Source organism: Protomyctophum bolini (assembly GCF_963924005.1).
Source record: "Protomyctophum bolini genome assembly, chromosome: 11".
Classification (NCBI taxonomy): Eukaryota; Metazoa; Chordata; class Actinopteri; order Myctophiformes; family Myctophidae; genus Protomyctophum; species Protomyctophum bolini.
The window spans coordinates 19,092,417-19,119,113 of record NC_137872.1 but is presented as its reverse complement, the minus strand read 5'-3'; the positions used below and the strand labels follow the sequence as shown (position 1 = coordinate 19,119,113).

General features: G+C 45.5%; 1 protein-coding gene across 1 annotated transcript; it reads left to right on the top strand.

Moving 5' to 3' along the window:
• Positions 1 to 1,166: 1,166 nt before the first annotated feature.
• Positions 1,167 to 26,061, top strand: LOC308323337 (calpain-15-like; the record flags this gene model as incomplete). Its single annotated transcript, XM_080775058.1, has 14 exons — positions 1,167 to 1,330; positions 8,567 to 8,887; positions 9,182 to 9,597; positions 10,017 to 10,507; positions 11,993 to 12,201; positions 12,887 to 13,070; positions 13,406 to 13,629; positions 16,837 to 16,962; positions 17,454 to 17,606; positions 20,038 to 20,199; positions 23,130 to 23,353; positions 23,970 to 24,115; positions 24,792 to 24,970; positions 25,883 to 26,061. 14 exons carry the CDS (start codon positions 1,167 to 1,169, stop codon positions 26,058 to 26,060), a joined length of 3,177 nt encoding a protein of 1,058 aa, XP_080631184.1. The 3' UTR covers position 26,061.
• Positions 26,062 to 26,697: the final 636 nt, after the last annotated feature.

Here is a 26,697-nt window from a genome sequence, read left to right as displayed (position 1 = left end):
CTGTGTATTCGAAACTTATATCAGCACCGGCGGCTGCATCTGCATTGATGTCGGTTGATGGCACACATGCATGCAGCCACATGGAAATAGCCAATATTATCCTGTAGGCTATTAAAACTTGCTTAAACACTCGCTAAAGAAAGTGATGCATAATTGTTGGAATTGATGGACTATAATTCACCAGGTTTGTGTTGTGAATTATACAGATCTGGGCTGGGGTTTATTGCACAGCCAAATCCTCGTGTTACTTTAACTATCTGAGAGGGTACAAAGGGGTCCATTTGGTTGGTTCTATTTGTACCCTCTCTGAGTTAAAAGAACACATGGTTTTTGCCAAAGCTGGTGGTGTAGGCTATTTAATAGAGGGGTTTATTTTGGGTCCTTTACTCAAGGGCAAAACTGCAGTGCAAGCCCCCATCCCCTCGCCACCAATACAGATGCAGTACTTAAGGTTCGAGTTAGTGGGCTTTGAAACAGCAACCTTGGTGGCAATGTCACGTGCATTCTGATATCTGCTTTATCTTTTTCAGTGAGGATGTTTACCAAGATAAAAAATAAAAAAAAATTACAGAATAATATTGTGGTCACCGGACCCAATTTATTGTGATATATGATATTAATTGATCTCCTTGATTGAGAGACCAACTGAGTGTCTTTGTAGTTAGTGTCCGCCCTGAGATTGGGAGGTGGATCAGTGGATGGATTAGGTCCCTGTGACATACTACCATCATGTCCAACGGTGCACATCATGGCCAAGGGGTGAACTTTATACATCAAGCCGCCTCACGCTACAGAAACAGGAGATAGGCACCTGACCTTATGGGCCACATAATGGCTCAGGAGGCATTGGCTCCCAAGGCTTTTACTTACTAATTGAGAGATGTGGTGAAATAGTAGAATCATAATTTAGCATTTGATTTCTGACATGGATCTTGGAACGTAACACACTTAAAAAATAATGTAACTTGTATTTGTAGAGGGCGTACACATGAACCAAATAGGTTCATTTGGTAAAATGAACACGGATGATTTTAGCGTGCCCGGACACCCTGTTTCAGAATCCGATACCCCTACCGGTGTCAGTGCCAACTCACCTCAATGTAACTCTCCCTCTCTCTGGTGCAGCCTTTTGAGGCCCCGCATACTCACGTCGAGCCATCGGCACCATGGGAAGCTCCACTTCCTCCTTGGTGGATGAGGCAGAGTTGGAGCCGGCACCCCGTGGCCCTGCGCACCCGCCCTCGCCCCTCATGGGATGTCTGAGGAGCAGCCAGAGTACCTTCATACCCCGACAGCTGGCCCGACCCCCCATCAGGCACAGAGAGCGAAGGTACAGTAAAAGCATGCATGCGTGCTTTGTGTAACGCCAGTTACACAGTTTCAACCCGGATCTCCCACGCGGGAACTAAGGGATGCTAAAAAGCCAAACATGTTAACCACTAGCCTAGGAGGGAATCCCCCTTGGCCAGAGGTGATATTAGGTCTTCAGGCACCTCCCCTTTAACTTTGAGTTGTGGCACCAATGTAACTCCCGGGATTCGAACACGGGTCTCCTCCTGTGCTATCCTGGAAACCAACCAACCTGCCACAGGAAAAATAATAATCCCTACGCAGTGATATTAGTCTGGCCACGCCACTGACGCCAGGCTACTCCTGTGCAGGAAGGGACACTGAAGCCAAACAAACTGAATTAAATATAAGGTTAGAATCACTGGTCTAGCTCCCAAATACATCTCTAACCTATGTTCAACACATATATGGGGGTGTCACAATTACAAATTTTACTTGACGTTTTGTGTTAAACGATTTAATTGTGTTTTTGTCATTGGACATTGGAACATATTGATACAAAATAATTTCGGTTTGCATAATCAAAAGTTTGTAACCTTGTAGATCTGCTATTTCTGCTCTTTCTTACATTTGAAAATGTATGGAAACTTTCAACATTTTTCAACTATTATGACGATTATGTAAATGAAATACATAATTGTGATTATCTCAAATAATTGCGATTAGACGATTGTGACAAGCCTCCTAGCCTAACCTAAAGTCACATCTGGTGAGGGTGCCTTTGGTCAGTGTGGACTTGCTCTTTGGAACAAATGACATACCGGTAATGACATCTGTGGAAACGGTGTCTTAAGACCATTCTGTTCTGCCAGGCCTGTGATGTTTACAGTGTGTGCTTACGTGTATGAGTCTGCGTGTTGTTGTTTTTCCTAACCTTTATTTACCCAGGGCAGATAATGGTGTGCTATTCAGCAACACACACACACACACACACACACACACACACAAGGGGGAGCAGACAACCTGGGAACTGCCCAGTACAACCACAGTGGCCATTGATCAGCAGTTCAATGCCTTGCTCAAGGACACTTCAGCGGTGTTGGGGGGGGGGGGGGGTGAGTGGAGGAGTGTGTGTGTATGTGTGTGCGTGTGTGTGTGTGTGCGCGCGTGATATGTGTTAGTTGTTGTTACATACGTGCGTTGGGGAGAGGTTTTTAAATGCTTTCTGTTTATGTGTGGGTGGGAGGTTAGTATTAGGGAGGTTAGGTGGTATATATTTTTGCTACTTTGCTACTACTGTGCATTTTCTGCCACTGAATGTTGTATTTTAAAGTGAAGTGCAGTCAAGTGCATTGTGTTTGTTTGTGCTGCAATGCGTTGTGAGTTGTAGATCTGCTATCTTTGGTGCGCAACCCTAGGGCTCAACTAAATATAAATCTGGCTTTATTCCTTGGTCAGCCAGTGGTTATCAATTTTTTTTATTTTGATTTGTTTGTGGCTTTTCTGCCTTTATTGTATCAAGTGAATATGGACAGGAAAGAGGGAGAGAGGGAAGGGGAGAGACATGCATGCATTATTGGTCGTCCTGAATGGGACTCGAACACGCAACATGCTGTCAGGCCAAAACCTATATGTGGCAAAAGCCTGGACCACTTGGCCAGCGGGCGCCGCCCCTTTATTTAGGGTTACAATGATGAAACAGATTTTGATGCTATTTATTTGCTGCGGATCTCCCACTCAGACCCCACTTTGAGAACCACTGCTATAAGCAATTAAGCAGCGAGCTCTGAAAAGAACAAGACGACACCAAGACAGTAACACACAACATGATCTGGAGTTTGTTAGAAGAGAATATAATACCTTTGCACACACCACATTACTTGACTGGAAGATATGTGAGTAATAACTGATTCAGAAATTGATCGATATGGGATATGAATCTAGGAATAGATGAAGACACCATGTTCTAACAAGCAGCAGACAGATGATACTGTAGTTGTACTTCTGTAGTGACATCTTGTATGCTTGGACCTCTTGATGAACAAGGAAGAGGCACATGGTGCCAGTAACATGTATACTGTAACTGTACTACTATATATGTACCGTATATTCTGTGTATGCATATAGATACTGTATTGTACACCCATAAACCACTGTCAATCTGACGTCCCTATATTGCCATATTGGCAAGATTTTCAAACATTTTTCGGCCTTTATTTGATAGTGTACAGTAAGCTGACAGGAAATGGGGGGAGAGAGATGGGGAGTGACACGCAGCAAAGGTCGTTGGTATCGGGATTTGAATCCATGACATGATGTCAGGCTGGATTAGCAGCCTATAGGTGCCCGAATAAAACACATAACGTTTCTGTCCAATATCAACGATATCCTTCAACACCGCCTATGCAGTTCACAACGTCACATCAAATATCCCCAGTTCCGTTGAGCCAGGCATCGCTTTGTCCCTCTCAAACCCTAACTGATTTCAACACCAACTCCAGTCTGTACTCTGTAGTACAGACTGTAGTACAGTAGTAAGGTGTTAAAAATAGACGATGTGCAAGCTCACAACGTGTCTCATGGAGACACGGTGTGAGCTTGTATATCTACATTTCTTTTGCAGCATGACACTGGCGTATGATGGAGTATAAATTATAGCATATAGCCCGAGGCTATTTTTGAGAACGTTTTCTGCCTATAATAACATGCCAAAATAGGGACGGCAATTAGCAAAGGATTTTAACAGTGTAGGCATCTCTCAGCTTGAGTCCCGTTTGAAGAGGAAGCAGGGCCAGCTGCGTTTTGACAAACATCTGCTGCATTTCATAGATCATTCAGAGAGAGAGAGCATCCTGTACACTACAGGTGCATTGACGGGGTAACGAGTCTGAATGGAGGAGATCAATCATTTTCGACTTTAGCAGCACATTCAGGATGTATCCCTCTAGGTTGCTGTTGGGCAGAAACCTCTTATCTCCATATTCTAACTTTTTGTAAATGGATGCCCTACAATCCTACATGATCATACTACAGTGTCACACAAAAGCATTGAAAGTAGTAGAACCGCAAGATCAAAGTTTGTGGATCTGTTAGTTTTGCTATTTTTGAATTTGAATCCTGAAAAGTAACAGTTTTGGACATAAGAGGTTTCCACCCGACAGAGACGACAATCCAGCACATGAGAATCCAGGTCTGGTGAGTCGCGGGCGTGTGCACGAAACGAGCACACGCGCAACTAATTCACAGGACCGCGCTCACGTAAATACGCTTGCGTTGTCGCACCGCGACTTCTCCGAGCAAAAGCGCAGGTCTCATTGAAAATGAACTATAGGAGCGTTTTAACGCTCCAGTTTGCAAGGCCCTTTAAGCTGAAAACTGCGTTACAAAAAAACAAAAACACTCTGATTGTGATCTCAGCAATATTGTTCACCACTGACGTTGATGTTAAATGACGTTTTTCCATTACACAGCTATGTGTGTCCCTTGGTCCCTGGGTTCATGGGTCTGTCTATCTAAGCACGAAAATAGCTTGGTTGGTAACTGTCATTTCTCGACCGTTTCGGACACAGGGTGCTCGCCGGAACCGGGCCAGCCCCCTGGCGTCATTCCTGCATGGGGCCGGGTTCTGGATGTTCCAGGGACACCCGGGGACACGCTAACTCTGTCATTTCTCGACCGTTTCGGATGCGGGGCAGCTCACCGGAACCAGGCCAGCCCCCTGGGCACGTTCCTGGTGGTCTGGATGTTCCGGGGACCCCTGGGGGTCCCCCACATGGTAACTCTGTAATTTCTCGAACGTTTCGGACGCGGGCGGCTCGCCGGAAAAGGCCCGGCCCCCTGGCTGCATTTCTCACTTTACACGGGTGTGATTTTGTTTTTACATAGAAGTTTATATTTGCATACGTCTTTAAATGTTCTGATGAATTGAAAATGGAGGACCCTGATGTCTTTTTTTTTGGATTATCCTCATAACAGATTTCGTATTGACCTGTACTTTCGTTGAACTGTACCCATTCTACAAACTGAATAAAATGTTAAATCAATCAATCAATTATTCGTGGTGCGGACTAGCTGCCATCCACTGGAGTTACAATGATTTATTAATGACATATTTATAGTTATTATTCTTAATGTTTTTACTTGTACGGAGTACACATGTAAGATAATTTAGATTTGATTCAACGCCGGTATTGACATTAATTCCTTGCGTGGGCGTGCGGTATCACTAGTGTCAAACACACAACAGCATCTCTCTCTAATGTATCCTGTGATATACTGTGGGTCTTTTCTGCTGCCTCTGCCCTTTTTACTGCTCTGGTGGATGCAGGAGTCAGGTTACTCACTGACAGGAAACCTAGTACCACTGGGGAATCCCTGATCATTGCCTCACTACCTTAAGTGTATTCTTTATAGTCTGGTACAAGCAATCTGTCCTGTGTCAGCAAAAAAATCACACCTGTGTGAAGTAAGTGGTGCAACTCCGTGTGGGGGTTCCAGACCTACAGGAACGCACCCAGAGGTGCCGGCCCGATTCCGGCGAGCCGCCCCACGTCCGAAACGGTTGAGAAATGACAGAGTGTGTGTGTGTGTGTGTGTGTGTGTGTGTGTTCAGGGCTAATCTCACAGACCAAAACCTTTGCGCACGCTATCAGGCCAATTCTCTAAATGCATTGCCGCAGACCCTACGTTCCTCCAGACTACAGTTGTTAGGAGAGCCCTGTGATATGCCCGCTCATACAGAAGTGCTTCAATCAGCTACACATACAGGTCCATGTTTGTGGGTGGTGACGTCATCACCTCTACCTGTAGTTTAGAGTTACAAGCTCCTGGGAGACCTGATAACCAAGTGGTTAGAGCATGTACTGTCCCACATAGGCTCTAATGTCTGACAGTGAGTTCTGCTTTGAACAGACCATTCACTGCATCATGTCCTTCCCTATACTCTCTGTCTTTGCTTTTCCGGTCTCCAGTGACCTATCGAAATATAAAATAGTTACAAGCTTCGTGCTTGTTCTTTTGATAGCAGTTTTACAATTCCTCAAAGAGACATAGACAAATACTGTATGCACAGTGACCAACACAACACACAGGCACACTGTAGTGACACATTGCAGATCAGCCTGCTTGTCATCAAGGTATTTATTGAAGCAAACAGTAAAATTGAACCACATTTGTCCATTTTTATACTCTGAATTATGGTCACACTCCTTTTTAATACCCTGGAGAAGAAACGTTGATAAAGTAAACACGTTATTGCATCATGGCTACGAGCTGTGTGAGCCGAGAAGCATACAAAGTCTTATATCGTCTCTGTGGGGTGGAAACCTCATATGTCCAAAACTGTTACTTTATGACACTCTAATATGATCACAAAATAATAATAATAATAATAATAATAAATACAAGTTAAAATATGGTAGAGGTTTCTGCCCTACAGCAGCAATATACAGTGGGCTTAAGTGGTTCATTTGAAATGCTGAGAGATGACAGGAGGAAATGATGTCAGTGATGTGAGTGACAGACACTTTGCAAGCATGCTTCGTTAATTAAAATGGCATTGATTTCCTGACTGGTGCTTGGAAGGAAGCCCGAACATGAAAACGTTTCCATAGCAACCGTCGTTATGGAATACGTCTTTATGTCCGCCGTTCAGACCAGTGCCATGATGCAAAGTGTGACAATGCAAGGCATCCATCCAGGCAGCGCTGCAAGAAAATAGCTCAGCCCTTCTGCGTCAAAGGAACACCTGGTCTGGTTGGGGAGGCTTGCACCGACCGACTGCAGTGAACTAGCTGGGAAGGTGCTGATGATGAGAACGGCTTCATGCCAGCCCCTTCCAGCCCTTGCTAGTAGAGACTGCTTGAGTTGCCAACTGCAACTCACCCACACGTGCGCATGCACGCACGCATGCACGCACGCGCACACACACACACACACACACACACACACACACACACACACACACACACACACACACACACACACACACACACACACACACACACACACACACACACACACACAAATTGACCTTGTTCGGTCATCTGACCTTCATGAGTGTAATAGCTCAACACACACACACACGCACGCACACACACACACACACACACACACTTGTGCGTGCTGCGTGCACACAGGCAAATGTATATGCAGTACACGTGCACAGACACACACATCAGGTCAGTTGGTCTGGACACATTATATGGTTCTTTCTCTGCAATCTGATTACAATACACTACATACAGTACAGGCAACAATGTGTTTAGTATGACAGTAACATCCAGCAGATACAGTATAGTGCATGAAAGGGGTAAATAATACATTTTTGTGTGGCCAGTGTTTCCAGTGGTGTAAAGTAACTAAGTACATTTACTCAAGTTAAGTAAACTTACTTTGTAGATGTATTACTCTTCAGCCCTATATACATTCTGGGCCATTTGAAAATAGCTGTTATACAAGCTCACAATGTGTCGCGATGTGACACATTGCAAGCTTGTAGATCTGCTATTTTCAAAAGATTTTTATACATTTGACAACTTGAAATGGGACATTCTGCATCATGATTCTGCATATTTGTTGTACTTTAAGTACATTTTGACGTCGATACTTTTGTACTTTTACTCAGTATACATTTTGAATTCCAGACAGGAAGTTTTGAGAGTCCTTGAAACAATGTCTTTTAGAAGGACTGATTTAGAAAGGATTTGGTAGAATGGGCCTCAGGTCTTACTCTTAATGGGTTACGGTCTTTGAGCTGCCACTGGCTACATTAATAAGCACCGTCCGTGACATGCTGATGTGTCCCACTTTTATCTGGCTTCTTCTTTTTTTTACCTGGCCTCCCTCTTTTTGCGAATGTCATCAAAAGTGCAGTGATTTTGGAAATTAAAACAAAGTTTAATAGTGTCTTTCAGCAATGTTGTTAGTGGTAGAAAGTAGAAACCACGTTTGTGAGATGTTACATCTCTTTTGTCTGTCTGTCTGCGTGCGTGTTTTCTTTGACTGTGTAACTGTGCACAGAAAGGGAGATGATTCATGTAATGTAACAAGCTTATGTGTAACAACTAACAAGCTACGGCTTCAACAAAAATATTTTCTTTTCTTTTTTGTCACGAATGAATTGTAACTGTGCTAAATAAATTATTGATGTGTACATTTATTTATTTATATTCAAGTGTATTTTGAGTATAAGTTGACAAAATGAATTCGAAACAATGAAATGAAACCGAGTAAGACTCTCTCTCTCTCTCTCTCTCTCTGTCTCTCTCTCCCACAGCTTCTCGTCGGGGTCCGTGCCGATGCGGAGCGCCAACCAGTGGTCGTGCGTCTGCTGCACGTTCCTGAACGCCGCCGGCGCGCCCCGCTGCTCCATCTGCGAGGCGCCGCGGCAGAGGCCGCCCCGCTGGACGTGGCACCGCCCCCGGAGCGCCAGTGGCGCTGGCCGGGTGGAGGGGGAGGAGGAGGGGGAGGGGGAGGAGCGGCGCCGCTGGCCGTGCCCACGCTGCACGCTGGCCAACTCCCCCGGCATCACGGCCTGCTCCGTCTGCGGCTACGCCGGGGAGGAGACCCCCCCGCAGGGCGACCAGCCGCGTCCCCGGTAGGCCATCATTACTGTACATGAAATATAAAAAGAAAATTGCATTATCGTCGTAATCGAAAGCAATTTTCACTTTTTTGTATAATATAATTCAATCATAATAATTAAATAATAATAAATAATTAAATTAATTCAGTCCTTTATTTGTATAGTAGTTATTTGTCATTGATGCCCTGTGATTATGAAGCCTAAAAGACCAAACAAGAAATGTATTTTTTATTGATAACTTTTCAATGTTCCAACGTCGTAAAAACACAATTCATTGTTAGGTTAATTGTTTGTGAACGGTGACAGGGCTAGTCCCCGGCGCTCCATCAGCTGCTCCAGCCCGCTGAAGCTGCAGTCCCACCTCCCGCCAGGCGGGGGGCAGCAGAGCCAGGAGAGACGCAAGTCGGAGGGCGGGGCCGCGGACCACCAGACCCCGGCGTGGGACTGTCAACGGTGCACGCTGCGGAACACGCCCATCTCCATGTCCTGCTCGGCGTGTGGCGGCCCCCGCAAGCTCTCCCTCCCCCTGATCCCCGCCGAGGCGCTGCTCGTGCCGGAGGTCAAGAGTCAAGCGTCGACGGCATCGCTGATGACGATGCGGCAGAAGGACTGCCCGGGGGGGGCGCTGTCCCTGTCCATCTCTGCCGTAGGGGAGACCTTACCGACGGACCCTCCGTCCGCCCAGCCCGCCCCCTCTGCCCTTAGCATGCCCTCCATAGCAGGTACAGTACAGTATCTGCTGCTTTCTGCACATCATGTCTAACCGTCATGAACATACCTGCCACTAATTGCACGTTGTGTCTAAACTCAAACATACAGTAGTTGCTACTTGTTGCACCTTATGTAGTTGCTACTTGTTGCACCTTATGTCTAACCTCAACTTTTATACTGTATATCTCTGCTGTCAAAATGTAAATATTTCAGGAAATTAAGATTTTTTTTTAAAACAAAGCAATACTGCCTCATCAAAGTTGGTGTTGTGACTATTTCTTTTGACCTGTTTCTTTCCTATTGTTTCTCCTTGCTCTCTCTCTCTCTCTCTGTCCCCCTTTTTTCCCTGAAAACTACAAATGATTGACCTTGCACAAAGCATAATTATCCACCACTTCTTTACACCTAAAGTTGCTTCTGATTCTTACAGGACAGAATAACCCGGTCCCTTGCAGCCGCAGAGAGGTCCCGCCTCCGCCGGCTTGTCTCAACCAATCGCATAATTCCCACCCGCCCCCGTCGCCGACCACCACGGCCGACTCAGATATCCCCACCCCCCCCCAGCAGGACGCTGCGCCCGCCGGCAGGAGGCTCAGCATCCTCAATGAAGAGATGTCTCCCTCGACGCCGCCGTCGGAGACATCGAGGCCGTTCCCGCCCCGTGCCGGTGTCGGCGCGGTGGCCACGGGCGCCCATCGCCGGAGGGCGGAGCAGCAGTGGGCGTGCCCGGCGTGCACGCTCATCAACGGCGTCCGGGCCAAGCACTGCGTGGCCTGCCACACGCCGCAGCGGTACCGCGCGCGACTGGCGCCCGCCGCGGGGCTCAGGAGGAAGGAGAGCATGCTGGTGGAGGCGCGGCGGCAGAACGACGAGGGAGAGGCCAAGGAACTGTGGGAGAACATCGTCAGCTTCTGCAGGGAGGTCGGTACATAGAAGAGAGACGCTATAGGCCTAGTGCAGGGTTTCTTCTCCTTCTGCAGGGAGGTCGGTACATATAAGAGAGACGCTATAGGCCTAGTGCAGGGTTTCTTCTCCTTCTGCAGGGAGGTCGGTTTATAGAAGAGAGACGCTATAGGCCTAGTGCAGGGTTTCTTCTCCTTCTGCAGGGAGGTCGGTACATAGAAGAGAGACGCTATAGGCCTAGTGCAGGGTTTCTTCTCCTTCTGCAGGGAGGTCGGTTTATAGAAGAGAGACGCTATAGGCCTAGTGCAGGGTTTCTTCTCCTTCTGCAGGGAGGTCGGTACATAGAAGAGAGACGCTATAGGCCTAGTGCAGGGTTTCCCAGGGACTCTCAGGGTTCCTTTAGGGTTGTCTAAATTGAGCCGTACAAGTCTGTAACTCTGACAGTATACAAATGGACTAACGGCTCTATTTGGTTCTATAACGAGTCCATTTGGTTCCATTTGTATACTGTCAGAGTTAGGGGTGGACCTTGAAATGTAAAGGTTTAAGAACCATTGGCCAAGTGCATTTACATCCACTTAACCCATTCAGGCCTAAGGCCGATTCTAAAAACGCCTCTAAATCCTGACCTAAGGTTTCTGAAAAACTTCAAATATTTATATAGCAGCATCAAAAAAATCACATTTTTGAATACTGTACATACTGTACAGAACCCAAATATGGGTGCCCGGCCTGAGGGGGTAAGATACCAATAGGGGTTCCCGCCCAGAATGGTCCAGGTGCAGGACGAAATAGGATGAACATAACACAAAATATGTACTGTACATAGTGCTTGTATTTTGATTTGATTCGATTAATTTAATTATTTTCGAGGAATGCATGCCTGAAGAAGATCTTTCTTGATCACAAGGTTGCAGTTCTAAACAAAACATGTTGTTTAGAGAAGCTGTCAAAACAAAAACACATTTATGTGGAGTGGTTATTGTTCAAAACACGCAAGTGAAAGATTATATAAAAAAATATTAAAGTAACTTTTGTTTAATTGAAATAGTCTCACAGTATGTCTAATATCAAACTAACATAAACATGACGTGCCGCAGTTAATTTTGCACTGAATTTCCATTGTATAGTATCCGTTGTTTTGGGTGGTCTCCTCATATCGTTACTGTCGGGCAGAAACCTTATCTCCATATTATAACTTTTTGTGTTTTTCTATAAACTCTCTCTACTCCTACTTGATCATACTACAGTGTCACACAAAAGCATCAAAAGTAGCAGTTCAACAAGGTTGAAACACAAATAGAAATGCAGCGTGAACGTGAAGCGTGTAGATGTGCTATTTCTGCCATTTTATGCCATTTTAGAATCTGAATCCTGATGATATTTACTGTTTTCTCTTTGCGTACGTTCACTGTTGTTTCTTTCGGTCTTTTGTGTGTGCTGCTGTGACCGTCCTCCCGTGTGAATAAACGAATCCACTGCATTTATTTTGGATTCTCCCAGAACGCGGTGACGTTCGTGGACGACAGCTTTCCTCCCGGACCCAAGTCGGTGGGCTTCCCTGACGACGACGGAGTACAGCAGCGCGTCAAAAAGTGGCTCCGCCCCCAAGAGATAAACAACTGCAACGTGAGAGACCGCGCCGTGAGGTGGTCCGTGTTCCGCACGCTTCGCCCGTCTGACATCCTGCAGGGACTTCTGGGTAATTGCTGGTGAGCCCAGATCCCCCCCCCCCCCCACCCCCAAATAAAATAAATGTAATAAAAATAAACTTCAAATCGAGAAAGCATCATAACAAATGGGAATTATCTGGTTTGGTTGCATTCACTGATTATAACTACTGTACAGAATGCAGTAGAAAGGTTTTAAACTGTGTGAGAATTCCGGATTAGGCTTTTTCTTACCTTAATCTCATGCTATTATATATCCCAGAAGGAGTGTTACAGGTGAAAGATGTCCTTCCTGAGTCCACCGCAGCTAGAGCTCACATTAGACTACAATGTTAGGGAGAGACGACTAGTGGAGAAGAGATCCAGTACAACTAAAAGACAAGTGATTTTATGATTGGTTGCATGCTGAAAATCTGATCTACAAGCTCACACGTCGCAGTTGTAGATCTGCTATTTTCAGCATGCAACCAAATCAGCCATTTGCCAAGGCCTGCCAAAATACATTTTAGTCGACTAAATCAACTGTAGATTTAGTCGACTAAATTCTATGTAATATTCAGTCGACTAAAACTATAGACTAACACTAAAACATTTCAGTTGAATAAAATGTGACTAAAACTAAATTTAAATTTATTCAAAAGACTATGACTAAAACTAAATCAAAATGTGCTGTCAAAATCAACACTGCCGCAGGCTCTTATATGTGAATGTGTTGGATGGAGAGCAGGTTCCTGAGTGCGTTGGCGGTCCTGGCCGAGCGTCCTGAGCTGGTGGAGCGGGTGATGGTGACGCGCCAGCTGTGTCCAGAGGGGGCGTACCAGGTCCGTCTGTGTAAGGACGGCTCCTGGACCACGGTGCTGGTGGACGACATGCTGCCCTGTGACCACAATGGACATCTGCTCTTCTCTCAGGTGTGACAGACCACACTAAAACTAGGACGAGAAATGTCCGCCGACTACCCTTTTTTCACAGACGAAAACAAAAACTAAGCTATGACAACTAAAACTATAGATCTTTAACTTTTGAGAGTGTAATTTTACACTTGCTTTTTTGTGTTTTATCTTTATCTTATCTTCATCTTTTGATCATGGTGTGACCATGATGTATGTGCAGTACAGTAACTACTAACTACATAAAGGTGAAGATCAATTATATGAAGATGCGGTCGAAAATGGTCCAAGTGCTCTTTCTAATGTGGTGAAACGTGTCCCTTCTCTCTGTCTGTGTTGACGGTGCGCCTGTGTAGTCCCAGAGGAGACAGCTGTGGGTGGCATTGATAGAGAAGGCGCTGGCCAAGCTGCACGGCTCCTACTTCGCCCTGCAGGCTGGCCGCGCCATCGAGGGCCTGGCCACGCTGACCGGGGCCCCCTGTGAGTCCCTGGCCCTGCAGGTCAGCACCACCAACCCCCGTGAAGAGCCCATCGACACCGACCTCATCTGGGCCAAGATGCTCAGCTCCAAAGAAGCAGGGTGTGTGTTAAAACACTCTTTCCCAAACAGTGAGTCGGGACCATAGAGTTATAAACTAGAGGGCGGACCAGTAGAAGTGCTAACCTCCATGAACACGCCTGAATCCATTCATGGCCCATTTGTGGGTCACGGACCAATTTCTATGGGTCACAACTTATGGGTCACAAATCCCATTTTCCCATTTAAAAAATATACATTTCAAAAGTTATATATTTATTCTTTTTTAATATATATTTAAGAATTGTATACATTTTAAAACAAAAACAAACAAGAAGTAGTGAAAATAGCTGATCTACAAGCTCGCAAAACAGCACGAAGCGACACGTTGTACGCTTGTAGATCTGCTATTTTCACTAGTTTGGGTCCCAGGACACTCTTTTGGCTCTCAACTTGAAAAGTTTGGGAACCACCGTGTTAAAAGCAGTGTTGGGACCAACGCGTTACACAGTTACAAAGTGACACAGTAACGCATTAATGTAATGCAGCTACTTTTGCGGTAAATAGTAGCGTAATTGCTTCTCTTCCAAGTCGGTATGCCGACATTTATTGGGCACGTCACTCATTACTTCATGTGAAAAGAGCCGATTCAGTGGATCAAAGTTTTAGCCTGGTAAACGATCCCGGGTCACGTGAATTCACATCATCATGTGTCTTCTGGCCCAAGCGCTGCATGGTACGCTTTGTAAAAACCAAAACGTGTCTAGCCCAACACACACCGGGTCCGTCCGACGCGGCGCAACGCGTTGCCGCGCGGCGCCGCCTGGAAAATAGAACTGGTTCTATCGGCGTGCCAGGCGACGCTGCGCGGCGCGACGCGGCGGACGGAGCCGGTGTGCGATAGGTTCATTGAAAATAATGGAGGTTTTGACGCGCGGCGGTCGCAGATGGTGTGTGATGGGCTTCTGTCAATCACAGGGCCCTGAGCGCAGACTCGGATGGGCTCTTCCACTTTTTGGAATGTTTAACCAGGCTATCAAAGTTTTATTATGATCCGTCTCACACCATTTCTGTCTCCTCACCGCTTGTGACCTCCACCTCCGCTCACTGTGTGGGACTCGGTCCTGTGACCTCCACCTCCGCTCACTGTGTGGGACTCGGTCCTGTGACCTCCACCTCCGCTCACTGTGTGGGACTCGGTCCTGTGACCTCCACCTCCGCTCACTGCGTGGGACTCGGTCCTTTGACCTCCACCTCCGCTCACTGTGTGGGACTCGGTCCTGTGACCTCCACCTCCGCTCACTGCGTGGGACTCGGTGACCTCCACCTCCGCTCGCTGCGTGGGACTCGGTCCTGTGACCTCCACCTCTGCTCACTGTGTGGGACTCGGTCCTTTGACCTCCACCTCCGCTCACTGTGTGGGACTCGGTCCTGTGACCTCCACCTCCGCTCACTGTGTGGGACTCGGTCCTGTGACCTCCACCTCCGCTCACTGTGTGGGACTCGGTCCTGTGACCTCCACCCCCGCTCACTGTGTGGGACTCGGTCCTGTGACCTCCACCTCCGCTCACTGTGTGGGACTCGGTCCTGTGACCTCCACCTCCGCTCACTGTGTGGGACTCGGTCCTGTGACCTCCACCTCCGCTCACTGTGTGGGACTCGGTCCTGTGACCTCCACCTCCGCTCACTGTGTGGGACTCGGTCCTGTGACCTCCACCTCCGCTCACTGTGTGGGACTCGGTCCTGTGACCTCCACCTCCGCTCACTGTGTGGGACTCGGTCCTGTGACCTCCACCTCCGCTCGCTGCGTGGGACTCGGTTTTGTGACCTCCACCTCCGCTCACTGTGGGACTCGGTCCTATCAAAGTGTTGTTAGATATCTCTGAGGGGACGATCAGCTCCTCAAACCTTGCCTTTCTGTGTTGTATTAAAAAAACTCCCGACTCTCTGGAAAAGTTTTAAACCGGGTTTATAGCTAGCCTGCTTGTGCCTGTGTCAAAGTGTCCATCAGCAAGACACAACTGCTCCTGATTGTGGTTGCTTGCATAAGTGCTTCAGAGCACATAAGTGCTCCAGATTGCAGCTTTATATTAACCACTTAAACCATGTAGAATTCATCGACGGGGTCCCACGGGTGGCTCTGTACTTTCTTGACCCCTTAGTTTTTTCCCTCTACACTAAATCCATCCACCGAAAATAGCTCACAGAACATCGTGTGCCCAGAATAGGGATGCTAGGGTTCATGCGGTTTACACTGTGTGACAAAATGCACCCTCTTTTATGTTTTTAACCCGTCTCATAAATAATGCAACGTGTTACTTTGATGTGCGGCACTGCAGTTCCACTTTGCATCATGACATGTTGATGTGAAGTTGCGTTACATCATTACTGGTATGAGAGAAGCATTCTTCCTGTGTGTGTGTGTGTGTGTGTGTGTGTGTGTGTGTGTGTGTGTGTGCGTGTGTGCGTGTGCGTGTGCGTGTGCGTGTGCGTGTGCGTGTGTGTGTGTGTGTGTGTGTGGTGGGATGCCTGAGGGACTTTGAATTGTTACCACGCAGTGGTTCTCAAAGCGGGTCTGGGGACTCTCAAGGGTCCTTGAGGAGGTTCAAGGGGGTCCCCAGCTAAATTAGGTAGTATACTGTCAAAGTCAGTTTAACACATTGACAAATACATATCGTTGCTGTCAGGAGGAAACCACCTAACTCAATGTTTTTCCTTAAATCACTGCTATTGAACAGCCTTTACATCTGTGTGTTGGTTAAACAAATATTGAACCAATGAAAAGTAGTAAAAAGCGCTACGGAAAAAACCTCTTAACTCCATTCGACCCTCAAATTGTCTGATAAAGTAGCTAACTCCACCACCTCTACCCCTATCATGCAAGTAATTGACAATATATAAAGTCACAACACCAACTTTGATTAGATTTTTTTTTAAATATAAGTGTAAATATAATGACAAAATTGTAGTTTGTGGTTTCTTCCCGACAGCAGAGATATTATACAAAAGGTAGTTCCGACGAAGAAATCTGATTGGTTGAAATAGCTACCCGTGCTTCAAGCCAGAATAACAGAACACTGCTTCAAACGAGCAGCGCACCTAATCAAAATATAAAAAAATGCGCCGTGCTGATAATCACGATAACACACACCCTCTAGTGTCATATTCCTTAATTAATTTGGGGGGGTCCTTGACATGAACCTCTGTGTTACACTGTGCCTCACTAAAGGACTCCTATAACCTTGTAGTTGCCCTTTCTTGCTGCTCTAGGTTCCTGATGGGGGCGTCGTGCGGAGGCGGGAACATGAAGGTTGACGACGGCGAGTATGAGTCACTGGGCCTGCGTCCGCGACACGCCTACTCTGTTCTTGACGTGAGAGACATGGACAGCCACAGGTGAGCAGGGGACGGGGGGGGGGGGGGGGGGGGTCATGGATGTTTGGGGACGGGGGCTTTCATGTTCTCCCGGGTGAGCTTAATTAGTTACCCTGATGCACCTGTGTTGACCTACAGCAGTGGTTATCAAACTTTTTAATGTCAAGGATGTATTTAGCCGTGGATCCCACATCTGAAAATGTGCTAGGGACCCCCAGAAGAGAAGATTATGTGTAAAAAAACACACACACACACACACACACACACACACACACACACACACACACACACACTTTGCACTTGCAGTATTGTTGAGAATGTAAGAACTTAAGTAACTGTCTAAGCCTGAGACAGATAAACATCTCCTTAGACACTAAGGAGTCATACTTAGAAAAATGTTTGGGGTGAGCGAGTCCGTCACCTCTTCAGTTCTTCGGGGCTTTCTTGTATGAAATTATTTAGTTCTATAAAAGTACAATACAATAGCTGCTTAGGCGTATAATTTCCTTCAGGCTGCTGCAGCTGAGGAACCCGTGGGGCCGGTTCTCCTGGACGGGACCCTGGTCAGACAGCTGGTCACACTGGCCTCTCCACCTGAAGAGGGAACTGTGTGCCCAGAGAGGAGAGGACGGCCTGTTCTGGATGGACTTCTGGGACTTCATAAGGTACAGTATGCCAGTTAGCGGGGTTGTTGTCAGATGGCCATCGTCGATGGGACGGAACCTTTCGAGCTGCAACTATCAAAATATTAACTTTTCAGGTAATTATGTGCATGTGTCATTATTATATTATCATCACTTTGACAAATCCAGTTCAAGTGAAGTTAGGTGGTGTTTTTTGACCAGTGAATGTGGAGATAGTTATGTCCATCTTTGATTAGAATGATGAAAAAAAGTTGGCTTTAGGTGGTTTGACGGACAGTGTGAGTATGCAATGAAGTTAGGAGGTTTAGTCAGAAGCAGTTTTCAATACTTTTCATTGCTTTCAATATTTGTAAAACCGTAAAGGGTCTGTGTGGGGGGTCTCCTCCCTGTAGGACCTCCCTAGGGAGACACTCGGGATGCATCCGTACTAGATGCCCGAACCACCTAAGTCTCTCACGGCCGCGGGTGAACTTCTCACCCTATCTCTAAGGGAGATGCCAGCCACACCTCTGAGAAAACTAATTTTGTCCGATTGTATCCGCATCTCCGTGACCCGATTCTGTCTTTTATGACCCACACTTCATACTGTAGGTGAGAGTAGGACTGACGAATGAAGATTGCTCCGTATATCGAGAGCTTTGCCTTCTGGCTCAGCTCTCTTTTCATCACAACAGTGCGGTACAGTGACTCCAATACCGCTCCGATTCTCCGGCTGATCTCCTGCTCCGTCCTCTTTTTAAACCAAAAAAAACCCAAACATTTACACTACCTTTAATTAAAGCGCACCGAACCCAAGTAATAACTAAAAGTAATTTGTCCACAGCCAAGCCCCTGGCTAAATGTAACCATACTCCATACAGTAGCGCCACAGCCGCGGCATGGGAGGAAAATGAGGTCACCTTTCCGCATGCATAACCTCTCAAGGGTGGCCTTCCCCCATACTATTGATGCTGGTGTTCAACTGGTTAAGCTAGCTAGTAGGAGCAGTGGATGCTACAGCACCTGGGACCAGATAAGGTTCTGTCTGTGTCTTGCTCAGGGACACTTCAACACATAGACCAGGGAATGGGAGACGAACCGAGGAACGGCCTCTCAACCCATGCATCTATGGTTGCCTTTCATTCTAGCAGTGTTTATTTATGCTGCTTCGTTTTATTTAGACCGGGAAAACACACTGCAGTGTGTACCAATTTAGACCTGAGGCCAATTCTAAAAACTCCTTCTAAATCCTAACAGTTTTTGGTTTTTTTAAACGTAGGCTATATATATCTTAAATATCGTTGATGTCGGGCAGAAACCTCTTAACTCCATATTCAAACTTTTGGTGTTTTTTCGTGATACTAAAGCGTCACCCAAAAGTACTTTTGCTGTTTTGGAAATTCAATCCATCAATCCACACAGTTTTGGACACATGAGGTTTCCACCTGACAGAGACGATAATAGCAAAATGTAAAATGGCACAGATGGTAATTCACTGATTTAATGTGTTAAATCTGTCTCTAAATAAAACTACGCAAACCAATCAAAATATAACGCACACTTCAGAAATTAAGTGCATATTTGTAAGTTGTGCTGTATGACGAAACAATTTCCAAGACATGAAGGAGTAATCTTCTGATCTTCACATCGGTCTACATTTATCTCCATGTTTGGTTTTCAGCTGAAGTCGGGGATGACTGTGAAATCATCCATGTGGTTTACAGGTTTTCAACACCATTTTTAGACCAACACTAACACCATTATTACTGTCATTTCTGCACTCTATTCCTGTCTCCATGTCTGTGTCTGCACCTGGGTTCTATATTTGTATCAATAGCATCCCTATTCTGGGGCAAACATTTGGCAAGAAATAGCTGATCTACAAGCACACACAACGTATCATGTGTGCTTGTGGATCAGCAATTTTTTGCCAAATGTTTGCCCCAGAATAGGGATGCTATTGATACAAATATAGAACCCAGGCTGAAGAGAAAATATCAATTTGCCACAGACAAGGCCAAGTCTTTGCCTACAAACATATAGAGGGTATGCGCATGCATAAAGTGAATAGCAAATCGAGTGGCAAATCGAGTGGCAAAGTGAGTTTAACATTGTTTAACAATATTTAATGCAATCAGATAGGACCTTTCTGTTGGATGTATGGGCTGTCAAGGCCAGAAAGTAGTTTTTTTGCCACTCAGTACTAGGCATTCCTGCATAACGTCCGGGTTTGATGATGATGTCACACGCATACCTCTATTGATGACCCCTGTTTTTATCAGCTTGCAGAGCTGAACTACATTTACTAACGACCGTAGTGACAAGGCACTTTTTCATGATTGGCTGCCTCTGGCTATCCTTTAAGCAAAATGTAAATAACATTTCTGTGGAGTTATTTTGTTGCTTTGGAATTGCTGCAAGCTGATAATAAGACTGAGTCGTTTTTCTTGTTTTTTCTCTTTGACTCTTCCAGGTACTTTGACTCGGTGGATATCTGTAAGATCCATTGTGACTGGCAGGAGGTTCGAGTGCCGGGCCTGTTCCCCAGAGGAGCCAACGTCCCTGTGACGGTAGTGTCCCTCACGGTGCTGGAGAGGACCACGGTGGAGCTGGCTCTGTTCCAGGAAGGCAGCAGGTACACAACGAGGCCGTGCTGCAGCGTGAATTCCGTTTGTTTCCGAGCATAGGCATGGCTGAGGCATGGTAACGCCCCGCCTGCCTGTGATTGGTCTACTGACACTGCCCGTCTTGACTGTCCTCCGAGACACGAGGTTACTCCGTGGTGAGATGGAGAAATAAATAATAGGCTACAAGAGAATGACAGTTTGACACACGCGACAGAATGCAGATTGTAACTAACTTGTATGTTTTATTTTTGTAGAAGAGGCAAACTTATTGTTTATGCCGTTTGATTTGATAGTGTTGATTATCGTGTATTCATCTAATTATAGTAAAATAATACTATTAAACAAAAAAGGATAAAGGGAAAATAGACCTTTTTATAGTAGGCCTACAATAATGTTTCAAGTTTACACATACAAACAAACTACACAACACAACACAAACACTTTATTTTAGAACACACCCAAATCAAATCATATTATGGCGTGCGTGTTCAATCAATTATTCAATCAAAGCAAACGGAATAAACAATATTAGTTTGCCTCTTTCTACAAAAATAAAACGTACAAGTTAGCGTTCTCTTGTATCATACCATAGTACTTGTATTATTTCCCACCTCGCATCAGACATCCAGGCATCATGATCCAGCATATCCACCTCGGAGGACAGTGTCTGTAGGCCAATCACAGGCAGGCGGGGCGTTACCATGCCTATGCTCGGACACAAACGGAATTCACGCCGTGCTGCACCGGTCTAACCTGTGGGAGCAGAATGTAAATGAAGCGGCCGCATTCTGAGCAGTCTTTGCTTTTCGGCTTTACGGTTTGGTATATACCGGTATTTACGGTTTGGTATATAGGTCACTTAGTCAAACAAGATGAAGGCAAACCAGTCTATGCTATGGCCTTAAGCTCTAAGCTGGGCAAACGGAACAGCCACTCCTTTTAGTTGTCAGAGTTGGAGTCAACAAAACATACAATACCATAGCATAATGTACATAACATAGTGCTGCCACGCAAAATACACAATGAATTGCTCGATTTTGTGTCGTTGATCGCGATTAATCACATTTTTATTACCTCAAAATTATAATTAAATATATGCCCGCACTCTGTCGATCTGCACGGTACAGGAGAACATTTAGTAAAGGAGTCAACGTTTGGTCCACGAATGACCTTCAGGTACTTCCTCAAACTTGAATGGTGAACTGAAAACAGTATGATGCTGTATAGTCATCTGAATGGAAAATATAAGCAGCATCCAAATGTATTAATATTCATTACTTTTCAGGTATCCATTAAATGATTTAATTTCTTTATACTATCCACTCTTGTGTGCACTAAATTAGTGCCGTTAATAGCTAGATATTGCAGCACTTTAACAGCCTTAAACCTAACAGAACAGAACAGAAGCACATTTTTATAATATCTTCCTCCTATAGTATTTCACAATTTGTCCAATGTTTGACCAGTTTTTATAGTATAGTTTATACTAGGGATGTCCCGATCATGATACGTTTCCTTTCTTTCAATCATTTTATTTTTTTCATTTTTGCACAAACTGATACATGACTCACATATACATACACAGACTAACCGACATACCTACATACATTATACATACATACGTCCATACATCATCTTCTTCTTACTACTTATATAATTATTCATGTAGTCTTAGAAATCTTAAAGCTTTTGTTCTTAACATGAATAGTTCCTTAATTTGCCAAACCTCTTGATAATATTTCTGCGTATTCTACTCCCATGTATTCCACAACTGGGCCCCAAACCAAGAAGAATCCATCCATGTCTCCTTGGAGAACATGTGTGAGCCGTTCTAGTGGGAGCAGTTGTAGAATATTATGGAGCCAACTCGATACAGATGGAACAACATCCCCAATCCAACATTGTAGTATTGACAACCCAGCACAGTACCATAGTATATTCAGGATTCTCTTTTCAATTCAGGTGTCGTTGGGTGTAAGCCCAAGATACATTGTAGGGGATCTAGTTCGATCCTTAGCCCTGTTATAGTAGAAATTTCGTTCTTCACTTCCTCCCAAATGTTTTGGATTACTGGACAAAGCCACATTAGGTGCACATAATTATGTGCCCACGTTTTCTTTACATTTCAGACATGTACCAGAGCAGTCTTTATCATATTTGCTCCTTTGATATGGAGTAGTTTGTAGTTTATGTATAATCTTGAATTGGATTTCCTGAGGTTTGTAGTTGCAACATATCTTTTTACTATTTAACATGATTTTTTTCCATTGATGGTCATTAATTGTAATTTGTAAGTCTCGTTCCCACGACTGCCTGCTGATGTTGGTATTAACGTTCTTTATGGAAATCAATTTTTGATATATATATAACTTTCAAGGAATGGCATACAGTAGGAATTCAGGTGATAAATGATCTATACCAGCATGGTACCTTGAAGTCTTTTGGACAACTACAAGAACAATATGGGCTACCCCGGATATTTTTTTTTAGGTATTTACAAATTCGAAGTTATCTAAATTCTATACCCCAGTACAAAGAAGGACATGGACCAGAGCAGATTGAGAGACTTATTCACCAGGTCTGCCGGCTGAAGAAGAAAAAAACAAGTTTTATATATATACATTATACGTTTCCGATCATTTGAAAATGATCGGCCCTGATTTTCCGATCACGTGATCGGATCGGGACAACCCTATATTTTATACTGGTAGTAGGTTTGTTACTTTCCTTTTTTTTATGTATTAAAAAAGGTCTTAAAAGTCCTTAAATTATCACTTCACTGTCATCTGGGGACAACCACCCACCCCAACAAAATAATGTGGGGGCCCACAGGTTGAGAACCACTGCTGTACGTAACATTAGACGTAACATACTGTACACAATGTAACATCCCCGTCGTGTTCACCTTTCCTCCTCCTCCTCCCCGTGATCTCGTCAGGCGCTGGGACACGGCGGAGTCGCACCTGCTGGACCTGTGTGTGCTGGTGTTCAGGGCGCGGTACGACCGGTGTGGCAGCGTGACTCTGGGCCGCCTCATGGCCCACAGCAGACGCTCGGTCAGGAGGTTCGTGGGCTGCGACGTCATGCTGGAGCCGGGCGAGTATGCCGTGCTCTGCTGCGCCTTCAACCACTGGCACAGCAGCATGGAGGCCGACAGCACAGGTTAGCTAACTCTAACCACTGGCACAGCAACATGGATACCGACAACACAGGCAAGGACACAGACACCTCCTCATACGTCGCTGCTGTTGCAGATCTGCAAGCTCAAAATGCGCCACGAAGCGACGTGTTTTGAGGTTGTCAATCTGCTACTTTTGATATATTTGAATTTTAATCCTGAAAGGTAACAGCTTTGGACATATGAGGTTTCCAACCGACAGCGACGCTATGTTCACTGGTCCCTCAAGCCAATAAACTATTCCACAACTTAGTCCGCTACATAGAGTCTGTAACTATATGCCTTCTGAAAGCCACCAATGGAAGCTTATAATGACATTAAATAGGAACGCCAAGCAAGGTTTAAAATGGTTAATGAATACACACTCATAGCTGTGTCAGTGAAGTGGAATGGTGTTTACAGACTGGCAAGAGTTCTCATACTTTATATGCTAACAATATGTCAGAATCACTCTTAACACACACTGTGACATGAAACGATTAAAATTCAATTCACACAGATTCAAGATTCGGTATTTGTTCTATTCTACGGGTGCACAGGGTTCTTTGACCTAAATGCAATGGGCTCAACGTCACTGATGTCATGTGTATATTTGTGCAGCGGGCGGGTGCAAAGTGGAGCCACCGGGTTACACGCTGGCCGTCTACAGCTCTCGCCTGGTGATGGAGGAGCAGATAACGGCCTCCACCACCACCATCGCCGATGCCATCATCCAGCTGACCGAGACCAAGGGCGAGAGACACGAGGTGAGACGCACACACTGCAGCTGTCACTGGTCGCGTGTCCTCTGTTTTTTTTAAATTACATATAGAGCACTAGAGTTTCCTAAACAGTGGTTGGGGGGGGGGGGGGTTACAACTCGAGTAAAAATCCCATTTATTTTTCCTACATTTAAAACTATATATTATTTCCTCTCCCCCAAAAATTACAAACAAATCTAAGAAGAAGTAGTGAAAATAGCCGCTCTACTACCTTGGGTAATGGGTTGGGACCCAAACGAGTGTCCTAAACCAGGGGAAATGTCTTAATTTCTGGTTTTTGGAACCGCTGTGCAGGTATAGAGTAAGTATGTTAACTTGCACAATTTGGTATTGGCATTTAGTCTCCCTGCTCTTCTATTGAGACATTTATATCCTGTGGTCTTGTTTGACCACTACTGACTGGGTATTGGGTAACAAGTGGTACTGTCTGAACTCTTAAGGTAAAACACTAAAAACAAACCTATTTTCTAAGTATAAAATATGGTTAAAGTTGATGCTCATTATTGATTCCATATTAATAACACTTTCCCTCCCCTCTTGGGGACCCCCTATAACCGCCTCAAGGAACCGCTGTGGCCCACTCCCCCCCCACCCCACTTTTGAGAACCTGTTCTGACTGATGTTTCTAACTGAAAACGTGCTGCTCTGCTGCCCTCTGCAGGGCCGTGAGGGGATGACCTGCTACTACCTGACGCACGGCTGGGCGGGGCTCATCGTCATGGTGGAGAACCGCCACCCCAGGCACCACCTGCACGTGTCCTGTGACTGCAGCGACAGCTTCAATGTGGTGTCCACCCGCTGCAGCCTCAAGACCATCGACAGCATCCCTCCTCTTCACAGGTGCGCTGCGCTGTAAAAGTAAAAGGATCAGTGCTGTAGAAACACTCCCGCTACAAGTAAAAGCCTGGAGTTCAAAATTAGTACTTGAGTACTCTTAAAGTATCACGTTTTCAAAGTTTTCAAATAAAATATCTAAATATCATTTGAAAATCCAGATCTACAATGCGCATTGTGAGCTTGTACAGTAGATTGACTATTTTCAAATGGCCAAAATGTATATAGGGTTGATCAATGTATGGTTAATGTATGTTTTATTTGGTAATAAAAAAATATCTTCAAAGTTACTTAACTCTATCTCTACCGCTAGCTGTAACACGCACACACTCTTTACCTCTCGTCAGAAGCTTTCACATGGCGGCAGCGTCGCGGTACAAAGGCACAAATTAAATCCGAAATGTGGATGGCAGAAAATCCACCAAGGACAGTGATCCAAAAATCAGAGTTATGGCGGTTTGAAAATCCTCCTTTCTACTGCTTTGCACTGTGAATATATTTGCAATCCCATAGTTGGAACGGTGGGGCGTTGCTCGGTTAGGAACCGGACCAATGTTAAAGGCTTCTGCAGGCATCAACCATTATATAGACGGAGTATACGTTGGGGACGGGTATGTATACAGACTTGGGATATGACGCTACCTAGCATCGACGTACGTATAGACTTGGAGAAAAAAGTGTTAAGGTGAGGCATTGGCTGTGTGTGTGTGTGTGTGTGTGTGTGTGTGTGTGTGTGTGTGTGTGTGTGTGTGTGTGTGTGTGTGTGTGTGTGTGTGTGTGTGTGTGTGTGTGTGTGTGTGTGTGTGTGTGTGTGTGTGTGTGTGTGTGTGTGTGTGTGTGTGTGTGTGTGCGTGTGCGTGTGCGTGTGTGCGAGCGTGCGTGCATGCGTGTGTGCGTGTGTGTGCGTTGCTCCTTCAGGCAGGTGCTCGTGGTGCTGTCCCAGCTGGAGGGCAACGCAGGCTTCTCCATCACCCACCGGCTGGCCCACCGCAAGGCCCTGCAGGCCTCGCTGGGGAACTGGAGCCCCGCCAAGGCCACACACTGTCCCGCCCTCAGCCCAGAGACCGCAGGGCTCCACCAGCCTCGCCCACTATGACACCCACTGCTCTCTTAGAGTTATAGACCTGTTAAGGGTCCATTTGGTTCCTAACTGTCAAGCTAGGGACCTCCTGGAACCCCCCAGGGGTCCTCAGACCCCACTTTGACCATCTTTATAATTATGACCACTACCAGCCTTAATTGACCATGGGTGGCGGGGGTCTGATTTGAAGAAGGGACCATCAGATTGGGGGCTTGACAGACGTGGAGAATGTTTTGCACATCTCTTGACGATGACATTAATGGGACATTTTGCCGGTGTGGAGACCTCCCAACTCTCCAAGTCGGTGGATAGCATACCATCAATATGACGTCATAGTAGCGACATCATTGACGGACCTCCCTGACAAACGGTTGCTGACGTCATACATATAGTATATGTCATTGGTCGCTGTCAGGCAGAAACCTCTTATCTCCATATTCTAATAGCCCCTCCAACGTCAGGCTTTCAGAAATTAAGTCATATGGCAGCCGAGTCTATGGACTTTTAATGTTAGTTCAGAACAAACATATCATATGCAGATCTGCTACATTTTGCTATTTTTGAATCCTGAAAAGTAACTGTTTTGGATATGAGGTTTCCACCCGACAGAGACGATATGCCATATTATGTAATGTCGGCAAAAACAATACCC